This window comes from Boleophthalmus pectinirostris, unplaced genomic scaffold (genome assembly GCF_026225935.1).
Source record: "Boleophthalmus pectinirostris isolate CB_2022bp ecotype Guang Dong unplaced genomic scaffold, ASM2622593v1 HiC_scaffold_17, whole genome shotgun sequence".
Lineage (NCBI taxonomy): Eukaryota > Metazoa > Chordata > Actinopteri > Gobiiformes > Gobiidae > Boleophthalmus > Boleophthalmus pectinirostris.
This window is the reverse complement of record NW_026571115.1, coordinates 10,083,975-10,098,450: the sequence shown is the minus strand read 5'-3', so window position 1 is coordinate 10,098,450 and position 14,476 is coordinate 10,083,975. Positions and strand designations below refer to the sequence as shown.

The window sequence follows — 14,476 nt, the reverse complement described above, 5'->3', positions numbered from 1 at the left end:
ACATCTTAACTTCAGCACTAGCAGAAAATTGGGGGCCTGGGGCATGAAAGCTTATATGGGCCCCCTTCTGATTTAAATTAATAGGCACAGGTTCCAATTCTTCCCTAAAACCCTTGGGCCAGGGACAATTGACCCCTTTGCCCCCCCTTGTGGACTCCCCTGGCAGCCATTCTGAAAACTGTTCCACTTTTTTCTTTTTTTTTCTAGAATATCATTAGAAAGAAAATGTAATTCGTTCTATACATTATGCTAGTTTCATCTACATGCACTACCAAAGCTGTGGTGGTTTTAAACGATGAATAATGCATAAAATGAGACAAGGAGGTGACGGCACCAGGCCAGGTTACAGGTCAGGTCTGGGGAGAAGCAACACCAGGTGCTTTATTGCTAAAATACTTTGAAAAACATGCAATGGGAAGGTTTAGGGTCAAGCCGCGGAACATTCCAGGCAAATCAATGATATCTCCATGGATGACATCTCCTCCCCCATCAGAAAAGTACATATAGCACACCTTTTAGTCTCTCAAGGATGAACACCTTACTCTACAAACTTGGGACTAAACTGGGACTTAACATGGAACTAAATCTGGACAAAATCAGGACTACATTAGGACTAAACTGGGTTCAAACCAGGACCAAAACAAGACCAAACACACTTTAGATGTCATGTGATTGTTGTACTCACTTGTGGTCTCTAGGCTTGCGTCCATGTGCATTTGTAGTGTGGCTTCAGCAGCGATGGTCTTCCCTCTGTCCCGGTCTCGCTCTCTGTCCCGGCCCGTGGACAGACCCTCTGCTGCCCTCTTCTGGCGGTTCTTCTGCGCCTCCATGGCTTTGAGCTTCCTTGCATGTTTGTGGCCTTTGTAATGGGCTTCAGCTTGGTTCTGTGGAATGTAAAAGAAGAGAAATTACACTTAGAAAAACCTCACAGCATTTCAGTTTAAATACGTTTCTGGGTAGTATATGTATATCTATAGGTTTCAGAGTGATGAAAAATGAGGACCGTTGCCATGGCAATTAACAATATAAAATAACACATTACATCTTTTGATTGGTGAAACACCCTCCGAATGTTGCTTTTGTATTGCTTTCAGAAGTCAAAATTATATATTTTGAATGTTGAAACACCCTCAAAATGCAGCCCATTCAAACAGGAAGGTAAAACACACACACTGACATAAAGGTGCACCATGTAACATTTCTGTTGGAGGATGGGCCATCTGCTTGTCTCCACGGAGATGATTTTGCATTCCTTGGAATATTCTGCAGTATGGCATTAAACATCTATTTTGCATTTATTCAATTAAACATGATTCAGCCTGGTGGCATCTCTAGCTTGTCTCCATGGGGGTAAATAAGTATAAAACCACACTGTGTAACATTTCAGGTAATTGCAATAACAGAGCAGATGGCAGACCCTCCATGAGAAAAATTGCATAGTGCACCTTTAAATAGATCTAAGCTCATTTGCCATACCGTAAAGTGGTAATATTGTACAATGATTTTTAATATGCCCCTCCATCTGTTCCCACCTTATAACAGGAAAGGCACAACGTTAGACCAGGGATATGAATGTGTGTGTGTGTGTGTGTGTGCGTGTGTTACAATGCTGAGTTTGTGATGAGAGGCCAAATCAGAGTTTTGCTGTCACAGTAAAGCCATCGGAGCACTTAATGATTATCGGACAATAAAAAGCACACAATGGATTTATTTTGACCTCAAGGGCTGCTTATACAATATTTCTGTACTGGTTTATATGCACTGTGACCAAAAGCCATCTCCAATCCTAGTAACATATATACACAAAACAGTTACCTTTACTCAGTTACATTTACTTGAGTAGCTTTAAAAAAAACAAAAAAAAAAAACTTTCCAGAGTACTTTGCTAGAGGCATCTTTTTACTCCTACTTGAGTGATATTTGAATTGAAGTAACAGTACTCTTTATGTAAGTCTTCATGTAGACAATATGAAAAAAAACAAAAAAACATGAATGTGTCTTGACCCCCAAATATGTTACTTTATATGATTTTTTTCCCCCCAAATTTTTGTGTGTATCCTTTGAAAACACCAGATGTTGTGCTTTATTTCATGCTTGTTCCTTCAAATTACATTAACTTCAAATTATAAATCAGATGTTATGTCCCACAGTTACTCTTTAATGGCCTGATTCATCAGCCGGTTTCACTTCGTAGAAACCATCTGACCTCCCAGTGTTAGAATTCGTTTGCCCAACGGTAGCCGGGCAATTTTTTTTTAACCAATCGCTGCTATTTGGTAGTCACATGTGTAATGCGCCACTAACGGGGCTAACTGGTATATTAAGCTTTTCCCCAAACCCATAGGAAGAAAGGCAATAATGTCTTTCTCCTTTTATGAAATTCACCAAACATTCTCTTTACTCCTGCTTTAAATCCTCGATCTTGGGAATTGTTGACAACACAGAATGTATGGCTCTGTCTATGGAACTTGCACTTCAGGGGTTTTTGCGAACCGTCTAATGTATTTTGATTCCTGACCTAGTCGCTGTAGAGAAATGAAATTAAGTGGAGGCACTAGGTGGTGCCAGCCTGGCTTACTCTTTAAAGGTGCACTGCGTAACTTTCCTGGTGGAAACTGGTGCCGCTTTGCCTGGAAATTTTCACAATATGACATTAAACGTATCTATTTCTTACAGTAGAATGCATATTTTTTCAGGGTATTGTTTTAGTGTAAAAACAAATGTAATGCCCTACTGTCGTACATTCCAGGGAAGGCAATCTCCCTTATATATCTCCATGGACACAACCAGGTGCTGGACTTGAACCAGAAAAGTTACATAATGAACATTTAAGTTGCACTTTAGTAAGTTATTGGGTAGTACTTTTCACAAACACTTTTCTACTCTTACTTGAATCATTTTTAGGATTTTTAGGAGTTATTTTGAGGTAGCTTTTCTCTGACTAACACACAAAAAACACTTCCTGATTTGCCTCAATGAAACCACAAACAAGCTCACATTTCCCCAACATCTTTACCATTCCCCCGGTTGCTCTCAGTCTGGGAACAAAGGACCAGTTGTCAAAGCAAACTGGGCACATCCGGAGAAATCAATACTCAGATTGTAGATTAAAAACTGAAGAAACCGCCAGGGATAATCTTTCGGCAAAGGCATGCGGTGGATGGGAAAGCCACTGCAGTCCGAGAGACAGGAGCGGAGCCGGAGAGGAGACCAATTACAGGAATTATAAGTGATTTGCTTTTAATGGCTAATTGCTCAACAGTTCATTTCGCATCAGTTGTAATTATAATGCTGTAACTTCATCCCGAACCAGAAGAGATGTATAAGGGAACTCAGATAAATGAAATATGAAAGTCTTAATGTATATTGTATAAAGTGTTAATTGCTATGTGTACATGTAAAGGCGTCCTGGGTATTAAAGGGGTGGGATGTTAGCATTTCAGAACAGCTTTCATTTCTGTGAGCTAACCATCCAATAACGGAAAGGGGAGGTTACTTAAGGTCCCGTATTATGCATTATTCATCCATTTTTAAAACCACTGCAGCTTCGGTAGTGCATGTAGATGAAATTAAAATAATGTGTAAAACGAATTACATTCGCTCTCTAATGATATTCTAGAGGAAAAAAAAAAAAAAACAGAAGGAGGAGGAGAGGAGGATGCAAAAGCTGTTGGTGCACGGTTGAGTGGAGCAATTTTCACAATGGAGGCCAGTGCGAAAGTTGTGTAAAGTAATTTGCAAACTGAAATGAGGATTAGTCCATTAAAGGGATATATAGACTTTTAAAACATGGGGATTACAAAAGTTGCAGTACCAGATGATGAGTATACAAAGGGTATCATAGTTTTGATTAGGGATGCAGCTTTTTCTGTTCTGATACCGATGTTGATACTTTGGCTTTAAGTATCTGCCAATACCTGTTATCAACCGATGCTAGGACAGACTGAAAATATGATATATTTTCTTTAAACACAAATTGCATGTGGTTAAATCTGTTCTGTAACAGTAATTTGCCATTTTAAAATTCTACAGCTACAGAACAGGTTTATAAAATAGATAAAAGAGATAATATTATGACAAGAGATTTGAAGGTGCTATATTACTCTAAATTGACTTTTGTGAGCTTTAATCCACGCTAGAATGTTATATTTCATCATTACAAACATGACTGAAGTTGTGTTTTGTTTGTTATTTACCATTTAAAAGCTCTACAGCTACAGAACAGCTTTTAAAAAAACATAAGTTCAATCATATGATGTGTTTTGAGCCAGCACGGACCAGTAACATGTCTCATTACACCAATTTATAGACCAAAATGAGATATTGAGTGAACCGATATCTTGGAATCCTAGGCTACACTCAGACTGCAGGGCTTAATGCTTAATTTTTTTGTGAAATCAGATTTTTTTTGCAAGGTCGTTCGCATTTCCAATTAAATGTGACTTGTATGTGATCTCAGTGTGAACTTTAAATGCACCACAAGTGTCCTGCAAGCGCACTGGAGGACACGACGATGTCACATGCAGCGAGTGTGCTCAGAGTTTATGGAAGTCACCTAAACATGGACGCGAGCATTGAACACCTGGTGATTTTAAAGCTGCTGTCGTACCGGATCCAGAACATGTACAGCTTATTTGTTTTAAGGAGGAGATTGAGAAGGAGCAGGACAAGGTTTTTGGCCGTGGTGTTTTGTGGGGCAGTGGCAGCAACATCTGTAGAAAGGAGCAAACAGTGGTGGGATTGCTATGCGCTTCTCTGCTTCACTGACACGGAGTTCATACACAAGTTTTGTATGACGAGAAGAAAGTTTATGTACATTTGTGAGCGGATGAATGCGACCTGGCCGTTCAGATTGAAGTCGCAAGTCAAAAGATCGGATATGTATCGGTTTTAGGAGCACATATCCAAGTGTCCTGGCTCGCATTTGAAAAAATCGTATCTGTGTCGTTCAGACTGTCATTAAAAGATATTGGTCACATAGGGGTGAAAAAATCAGATTTGGGTCACTTCAGGCTATAGTCTGAGCAAAGCCTTAGATATCCTTGAAATTTTCAATATCTGCGCCGATATCCAATACCACTAGAGGTAATGTCTTTATCAGATGAGTCAAATGAAAGTTTATGAGATAGATCTAATAAGCTAGTATGGTTTTCTGGCTGTTTTGTGGATATCCCTTATGGTCTCAGAGTTGTACCCCACCTATAGCTGCAAAGGTTTCAGAGTTGCGCATCAATCTACTGTTTATTCAACTGCATGTATTTTTACTACTCCCAAAAATTCTTCAAAAACAAGCATTCTGTTTGTGAGCATTGGTGCCTCTCCCGTGATCTGACTTTAACTTGTTGGAGTCACTTTACTTGTCAGGCTCCATGGATGCTTAATACTGTGCTTATGCTATATTGTGGAACATTCCAGGCAAAGCAATAAAATCTCCCTGGAGACAAGTGCATGGCAGACCCTTCACCGTAAAAGTTAAATATAGTGCACCAATTTTACATTAAATAGTACAACTACAAGGCAATAACTAATTAAAATAGCCAGTGTCACATCTATACAGAATATCCTTCTTTATAAAAAAGAAAATAAAAAACAAACAAACCCATTTTTTCACGTACAAAATGGCACAGAAAGTACATTTGTGTTCCCCTTTGGCTGGATTTTGACCACAGATATCATATTGTTATTTACCAGCTGCACACAGAACTCATAAATTCCTGACATTTCCAGCAATTTCCATGAATATTTCAGACCAGAGAAAAAGAAAAACAGAAAAAAATATCACATTTTCGGGCTCATGTTTCTTGCAGGAGCTGCCGGACTTGTCTCTCAGCAGTTTTAGCCAGTTTACACTTCTGCACAATAATCATGCAAATACTCCTCAGGCAAACAACTGCAGAGGAGCCAGGACCAGACTTTGAAAAGACTCCTGCACGGCATTTAGCAAAATATAAAGGAGCTGGTGGAGTTTTGATGAGCTAAATGTTTAATTAAAGCATTTTAACAATATCATAGAAGAGATAATATTATGACAAGGTGCTATATTACGCAAAATTGACTCTTGTGAGCTTTAATCCCTGCTGGAATGTTGTTTCCTCATTAGAAACATGCCTGGAGTTGTGTTTTGTTTCAGCCACACATGTTTAACACACAAAACCCTGCATATTTAGGGTGAGTTCTTGATCTCTCAAACAGAAAACACCCTGTCCCACCTTGTGATGTCAGGAAATGCTCCACTGCGTATTTAAACTCCATACACCTTCACTAGAATCATTTGGATCATGTCAGCCCTAGAGCTGCCAAACTCTACTGAACTAAAGGTAAAAGGTAGCTTTAAATCTGAAAACTATCACTTCATGACATCATAAGGTGGAACAAAGCATTTGAGCTTTAAAGATGTAGATAGATTAATAATAAAGGATTACTCAAACGTGTATTTCTTGGTGTCACTGTAGCAGTGCTTTATAGAGCTACAGCCTCTCCTGAGATGTAACCTTTTCCAATCCACATGGGATAATTTTCATATCAGCACAATCTTGTTGCAGTTGTATCTTGCAGCTTGAGTTCTTTTCTTATCCCTACTAAAGCAGATTTTTCCACTGCACCTGATTTTCACTATCTTAAAATGTGGCGAAAAAGAAAAAAGAAAAACAAACCCCCAAAAAACAAAAAACAGAACTAGTCTATTTTAAAGTTTGTAGTCCAAAGTTATTCCTCACTTACCCCATGTACTCTGAGTATCCTAATTATTCACCACAATGAGTTTATACGACCTTTCCACAATGTTCAGAGACTAGAGCAGAATTTGTCTTTACAGTAAGGCTAACAACAACTAGCATGCTAATGTGCACTTTCTGATTCTCAGACAATATAACACTTTATAATTAGATGCAAACGTCACACTGCAGCCTTATTTTGAAATCAAGATTCTTAATACATCTGTTCTGCGGCAAGACAAATTTTGCTCAAAAACATGAAAAAGGTCTAGTACTTATTGTTGTTATCGTTATTTATTTTCCAGAATTTTCCCTTGTGGATCAATAATGTTTGTCTAAATCTAAGTCTTAAAGGTGCACTGTGTAACTTTTCTGGTGGAGGGTCCTTCAAATGCTTTTCTTCTTGGAGATGTTATTGTGTTGCCTGGAATGGAATATGGCATTAAACCTTTCTATCTTCTTGTGGACCAATCCAGACCAAGTTACAGGTCAGATCTGTGGAGCGGCAACCCTGCTCACAGTCAGAATGCCTGTTTTTTTTTTTTTAGTATTTTCTGAGCTATAAAAGCCCCTGTAATTGAATAAATATAAGGTAGAGCTGTTTAATGTCATACTGTGAAACAATGACATATCCATAGAAACAAGCGGGCGACCAACCCTCCACCAGAAAAGTTACAAAATGCACCTTTAAACTGCTGCCAACCAAGCTCAGTGTAAAATAAACCCTACTACACTTTTGCATAGCTGAAACTAATGGTGCGATTTGGAGCAGTCCTTTAAACAGTCCCAAAAACAAGCCTGCGTTTGGTGAGACTGATGCTCTGTGACGAGGATACAGAGATTAGCTCCAAGAGACAAAAACAGCCCCCGCTCCTGAAAACCTCTCCTCTCCTCGGCCAGTGGAAAAGGTGTGAAACAAGCTTCAGTCTTCACAGGAGCGAACAGCACCTGGACACAGTCAACAGTCTCCAAAGGGATTATTGATCGTCCACTGATTGATCTAGGGCCAGTTAACATTGTAACACAGTTAATCTGCCGGACAGAAGAGGTGAAAGTGCAGCTGCTGAAATCTTTTGAACCTGACACAGAGGTAGGCAAGATATTGTAAATAAAATAAATAAAATTGAAATAGTTGTGAACAGTAGTCAAAAAGCTGAGAAAAGAACACAAACTTCCTGTGAACTGTGTTATCTTCCAAACACTGCTCTTTCTAAGCGGTGCACTACAAAAATGTTGTCTACCACATCCTTGTCTCCATGGAGATGTATTTTGCTTTGACTGCAATGTTCCACAGTATGGCATTTAACCTATCTGTGCCACCAGGACAACACAGATCAGATCTATGAAGAGGTGAGTAAAAATGTATGCCATTTAAGGTTTTTTTGAGCAATAAATAGACCTGTAGTTCAATACATGCAAGGCAGGTAATGGCAGGTGTAAAGCCATACTGAGGAATATTCCAGGTAAAGCAATAACATGTCCATGGAGAAAAGGGGTATCCTTCATAAGAAAAAGTTACATAGTGCACCTAATGTTACAGTCCATTCAGTTTTTGTGCAACACAGTAACTGAACCAAGACAATGAGGATGCACATTATCAGTAGATCCTATAACATCTAATCTGGTCATTTCCTCTTTGTTCTTCCTCCAGGCTTCACACAAACAAACTGGAGGTTTATTCATGACAACTCATATCATGATGTGATAATGTTAACTTGTCCCTAATGTGTGCTGACAAATAGTATAAAGGTACTACGACTACTAGTACTACTACTACTACTACTCCTGCTGTTACTATGCCTGCTATTACTACCACTGCTGCTACTGCTACTATTACTGCAACTACTACTGCTACTACTACTACTGCCACTACTATGGATGCTACTACTACTGCTACTATTACAGATGCTACCACTACTGCTTACTACTACTATACTACTACTACTACTACTACTACTACTACTACTACTACTACTACTACTACTACTACTACTACTACTACTACTACTACTACTACTACTACGGATGCTGCTACTACTACTACTACTACTACTACTACTACTACTACTACTACTACTACTACTACTACTTCTGCAGATGCTGCTACTACTACTACTACTACTACGGATGCTGCTACTACTACTACTACTACTACTACTACTACTACTACTAATAATACTGCTACTATTATGGATGCTACTACTACTACTACTACTACTACTACTACTACTACTAGTACGGATGCTGCTAGAACTACTACTACTACTACTACTACTACTAGTACAGATTCTGCAGCTACTATACTACTACTACTACTACTACTACTACTACTACTACTACTAACTACTACTAACTACTACAACTACTGCTGCTACTGTTACTATTAATTATCTTAGTGTACCATGCAAGATTTATAATTACTATTACAACTGCTACTGCTAATACTACAGATGCTGATACTACTACTACTACTACTACTACTACTACTACTACTACTACTACTACTAGCTACTACTACTACTACTACTACTACTACTACTACTACTACTAGTAATAATTATCTTATTGTACCATGCAAGATTTACAATTCAAGGAACAGCTCTCCATACTCATGTCAAGTGATTTCCGAGCCCCGACCCGACCCTGCTAAGCATTTAAACCATTGAAAACCACAGCATGTATTTCCAGCTCCCATGGGAACAGCTACATTACGCAAAAGGGAGAAGTAGCTTATAATGTTAGAGGCAGACTCTTGAGAATTCAGGGTTGTGCTGGTAAAGTGTCAGCGCTCACGTAGAGACAGAAACCCAGTCAAACCTGTATACTTTTGTCTTAACGCTGGAGGAGCTCAGTTAAGTTTTGCCTTAGCTCCATGTCCCCTGTGTCTGCATTCCTTTGAAGACTCTAACCAGAAAATCGTAAGCGAGTGAAAGTCTAAAGTCAATTTATTATTCCCACATCTAGAAGGTCTTAAGGCTTTCATTGCTATTTTATGCTGTATGTTTGTTTAGGGGTGTCATTCTTAAAATCTGCATAAAAATAGAAAATATGTGTTTTTGAAAAGAAAAGGAAAAATGCATTAATTATGAAGCACATTTCCAGACACTCAAAATAAGTTATTTTACAATGTCTTGCATTATTTATTCTCTCCATACTCAGTTGTGATAAGCTACTGTGGCCACACCTGCCCTGTGCTATAGAAATGGTCTAATCATGATTCAGCACTTTTCTGTTTAATACAGATATATTCATAATCTAATCTTCTTTGCACCCACTCCTCCTACTGCTCAGCTTCGATCAGACTCTGTGTGAGTGACAGGTGGATTTAAACATCCCATAATACTCTATTTCCTGATCTATGTTATAATGTTGTCTCCTCATCACAACATGCGTGGACTTGTGTTTTGTTTCATTCACACATTAAACATACAAACCCTGCACATTTAAGCTGACACAGAAAACACTCTGTTTCACCTTGTGATGTCATAAGGTAATACAGGAAGTGCTCCACTATGACCATAGACCAGTGTTTCCCTTTTTTTTTCTCTGGGGACCCATATTTTAAAAGTCACAAATCTTTGTGACACAAGTCAATAGACATTATTCATAAATCACAAAAAAAGTAAATTTGATCATTATTGAACATTAATGAGAATATTTTATTGTTGACTGAGTGATCGTGTCTCTCTGAACAATTAGTATTACTCAAGTTTTAAATAATGAAAAACAGTCATTGAACCAGCAATAAAAGGGATCCCTAAGTCACCTATTTGTATTGCAGACCTACTTGCAGATCATGACAAGGCGACCCCAAAAAAATCTCTCGTGACCCACCTGAGGGTCACCCAGTATTTTGGAAACACTGCCATAGACTGTATAAAGAACTGGACTAAGGGAGTGTGATGTCACCCACAGCATTCAGCTCCAAATGTAGTCAAATGAAGCTCACAATGCTAGTGATTATAGGGGCGAATCTGATGCTAAGCTCCATATAAGGAATTGGACTATATTTATGGACAAAATAGCGAAATAAAAACACCAAGATCATATACAGCAAGTTAATTCAGACATTTTAAAACTGAAATGGCAAGGCTCACAGCAGCAATTACAGATAGAGGAGTGACAATTTCTAGTGTAAAGTCAATTGGAAACAGAGTCAATGGAGCTGGAAGAGTACTCATACTCTCTTCCGATTTGGAATGCACAGGTGTGAATGAAACAAAACACAACTCCAGGTATGTTTTTGAGGAGGTAACAACATTATAAGGTGACTTAAAGCTCAAAAGAGTCAAACTTACGTAATATAGGACCTTTAAACTCAGCTAAAAAAATCCAAACTCAACAAAACCAGGCTTGATAAGACTAAAATGCCTTCACCCCACGAAAGGAGTAACCCCCCCCCCACATTGATAAACAATAGTTGGCAGCGATTTGCATATGTTGGCTGGTCTAGGCCTGTCGAGTCAGTGGAAATTGAATGAGGAACAGAGGCTGGGTCTGGCTGTGTTAGTTTGATTGTTTCTGCTCTGGGAGATAAACGCTGGTCCTCCCTGTGGTCTAATCCTTCAGACCCAAACAACACGGCTATCTCCCCAAAGCAAAACAAAACGCATTCTTCCACAAATACTGATAACAAAGAAATAAATGATTGGGGAAATAGCAAAGATGCACGAAGTTGCTATCTTTTTGCATATGATCATGAGACTATGCATTATATTATACAATAGTTGGAGGGACAATTGCAGGGGTTGTATCCCTTTTTTTATAAAGCTGTGTACTGTTTGCATCTAATTATAAAGCATTGTTATTTTCAGCAAACTAGAAAGTGCACCGTTAGCATGCAAAATTTGTCTGAGTTTTGTTGTAAAATTGTGAAATGGGTGTATTAGGTCCTTCAAAGATGCATGGAAAGTCAAGTATTAAGGAGGAGTACCATACTCCTTGGTGTAATAACTTATAATGTAATAACTGGGCTATTGCCATATTGCCAACTTGCTTTAATACTATGCTAAAAACTAAGTATATACCAGCTCAGCTTTCTGTTGTCACTTGTAACTTAAATGCAAATTTTGGTTACACTCACCACCTCAATAACGGGCCAGCACAGACACACACGCACACACACTCGCACACACACAGCATAGGGTAACATTTAAAAGCATGATAAAAGCAATGTAACTGACAGACAGACATTTTCAAAACACAACATTGGCCGCCGAACAAAGACATGTCTGGAGACGGAACACTCACTCCTCACTTGAGATTTCTTTCATGTTAAATTGTACCGTCCTGGAAGCCTGCTCTGGCTGCTCCTCTCATCACATTTAATGGGTTTTTCTTACCGTTGAGTTGAAACGCAGATGGCAAATGTTGCAGGAGATAATTTGCTTCTTCTTGAGAGGTTGAGGGACTCCAAACGTGTGGTTGATCACCGCTTTCTGCACCGGGTCCATCTGAATAAACAGACCAAAACATAGTGATGATTATAAGGTTTTAAGTGCAGTGGGCAGATATACAATTTAGTAGGGTGAAAACTAAAATATTACAGGGTTTATACAGGGTTATACATGTGGTCATAGTTGGTAGTAGTAGTTATAAATTACATAAATATGCTACTGAAGTATGAGTTTTGTGGGGAAAAAAGAAAACTAAATAAAAAAGGAGATGTTGCATATTATTTTCACAGTTTTACAGTCTTTTTTATATATTATATTTGTGAGCTTGTTGTTACCTCAACAGAAACATACATGGAGTTGTGTTTTGTTTCATTTATTTCATTCATTCCAGGGTTGACATTATCCAAATGATTCTAGGGAAGGTGCTTGGACTTGTGCTTAGTTTAAAAACACAGTAGAGCACAACTCCAAGTACACAATATAGCTCTGAAATAACATAATATGAACACTTTAAAAAAACAAAACAGTTTGCAGAGCTCCAAACGCAGGCCCTTCTCACTTTCTTAACGCATTACTAGCATCCTAATTATTCACTGCAATGGGTTTAAAAGTGCTTTTCACAGCTTTTAGGAGCCACAGCAGAGTTTTGTCTTCACGGTAATTCAACAGCCACAAGCATGCCAACAGCGCACCAGCCTTACTTTTATAGCTATAGCTTATTACAGATTGGTTATGATCTACTTCTGGGTTTCAAATGACATCACAGCTTTCTATAGTAGAGATGGACAGATTTTCATGGCAGATGCAGATATCACTTGTTTAGGCTCAACAGAAACTGAGGGCCAATAAGCTCTGCTGACATTTTGGGGCCAATATGAAGGGCTGATCTGGATTATTTTCCCCAAATTATGAACAGTAATTTAAATGACTACAAACTCAGTCACTTTTTAAAATGATAAATCTGTAAGAGAGCAGCAGTTATCATCGCATTAAAATGTTCAACTGAAGCATTATGTCTATACTTTAGGCAGCAGGTCAGCCAAAGTAAGACTCCGCCTGTACTGGAGATTTAAGGTCAATAGCCAATTGATTAAAAAGTACAAATATTGGTCAATCTTCATTCTATAGGCCAATACTATTTAATACACATGGGGTCAGTTAAGGTTAATATTGTTAAAATGGAAATTTGTGTTGTAATATGGTGAATTCTTGAGTCTTGTCTCTAATAGAAATAATCAGGTTGAACATTTGTGAATATACATTTTGGATATTTCATATAAAGTACAATATTATCAATAGGGAAAACTTTCTCTTGTCCCCCATCTGGGAGTGTGACACATCATATCACTCATCACATTCTACAATCTGAAAACCACCAATAATAGAAAGCAATTTTATACTACAATTTCAGAAGATAAAATAAGCTTTAAAGTCAAATCGCACTTTATGAGGTCATTAAAAAACTAATTTGATATTCCCAAAGAATACCAATCCTACAGATAATTAGAAAACTGACAATAAAAAAAAAAAAAAAACTTTACAACTTCTATCAAGCAAATGAATAAAGTAGCAGTGGCTTCAAAGTTTTCCCTTGTGAGTGATCGAGTTAATACTGTTCTTCTGGCCTTTCCGTTGCATTGCCTGCTTCAGTCTAAAGCGTTGTAATTAAACAGGTGGGAACAGTAACAAATCCCACAGTAATCCAGAGAATCAACTGTACACAATGGGTTTCAATCAGAAAGCGAGCCTGCTTCATAGAGCCAGTATAAAGCCCCCAGAAGCCCACCATAAGCTAATCAAAGCCTATTCAGATCGCATACAAATGACTCCAAGTGGGACAGATGGGGGCCACTGTGACACGGTAAAAGGCAGGATTTTTCAAGCCATATTTTTCCATCGCAATCAGCTGTATTCAGTAAAAGCTTATGTAATAGTGTTGTTTGGTTTTAGTTCAAGAAGGATAAATGAGGTGCGATGAATAGATCCTCTCTGGTGCTTAGACAGTGGTAGCCTGGCAGGTAAAGCTGTCAATGGGTGCATTATGTGGGCATCAAAATCAGATAACAAGAATAATCAGTTAACAGAAGAATCAGATCTGACGGTTTGTAATATAACTCAAAACTGGGAGTGGAACATGTTTCAGCTTCAAGAATTAACTTGCCTTCTATTTAATAATACTTACGAGAATAGAAAAAGAAAAATTAAATTCTGTCAACGGCAAAGTTTTTTGAGTGAAGACATTTTGCAGCTCATCCAACCAGTTTCTTCTGTTCTGGTTAAATTGCTGTTGAACACTGCCTTATACACTACCAGTCAAAAGTTTTAGAATACCCAAATTTTTCCAGTTATTTATTCCAATTCAAGTCG

General features: G+C 38.2%; 1 protein-coding gene across 1 annotated transcript in view; it reads right to left on the bottom strand.

Moving 5' to 3' along the window:
- znf385c (zinc finger protein 385C) overlaps window positions 1-14,476 on the bottom strand; it is a 440,772-nt gene that overhangs the window by 24,691 nt on the left and 401,605 nt on the right. Inside the window, exons 4-5 of the mRNA XM_055152953.1 lie at window positions 12,056-12,166; window positions 686-884 (exon numbers count right to left, since the gene is read on the bottom strand). Of these exons, the coding sequence (XP_055008928.1) occupies window positions 686-884; window positions 12,056-12,166 (310 nt within the window). The remainder of the gene's footprint in view (window positions 1-685; window positions 885-12,055; window positions 12,167-14,476) is intronic.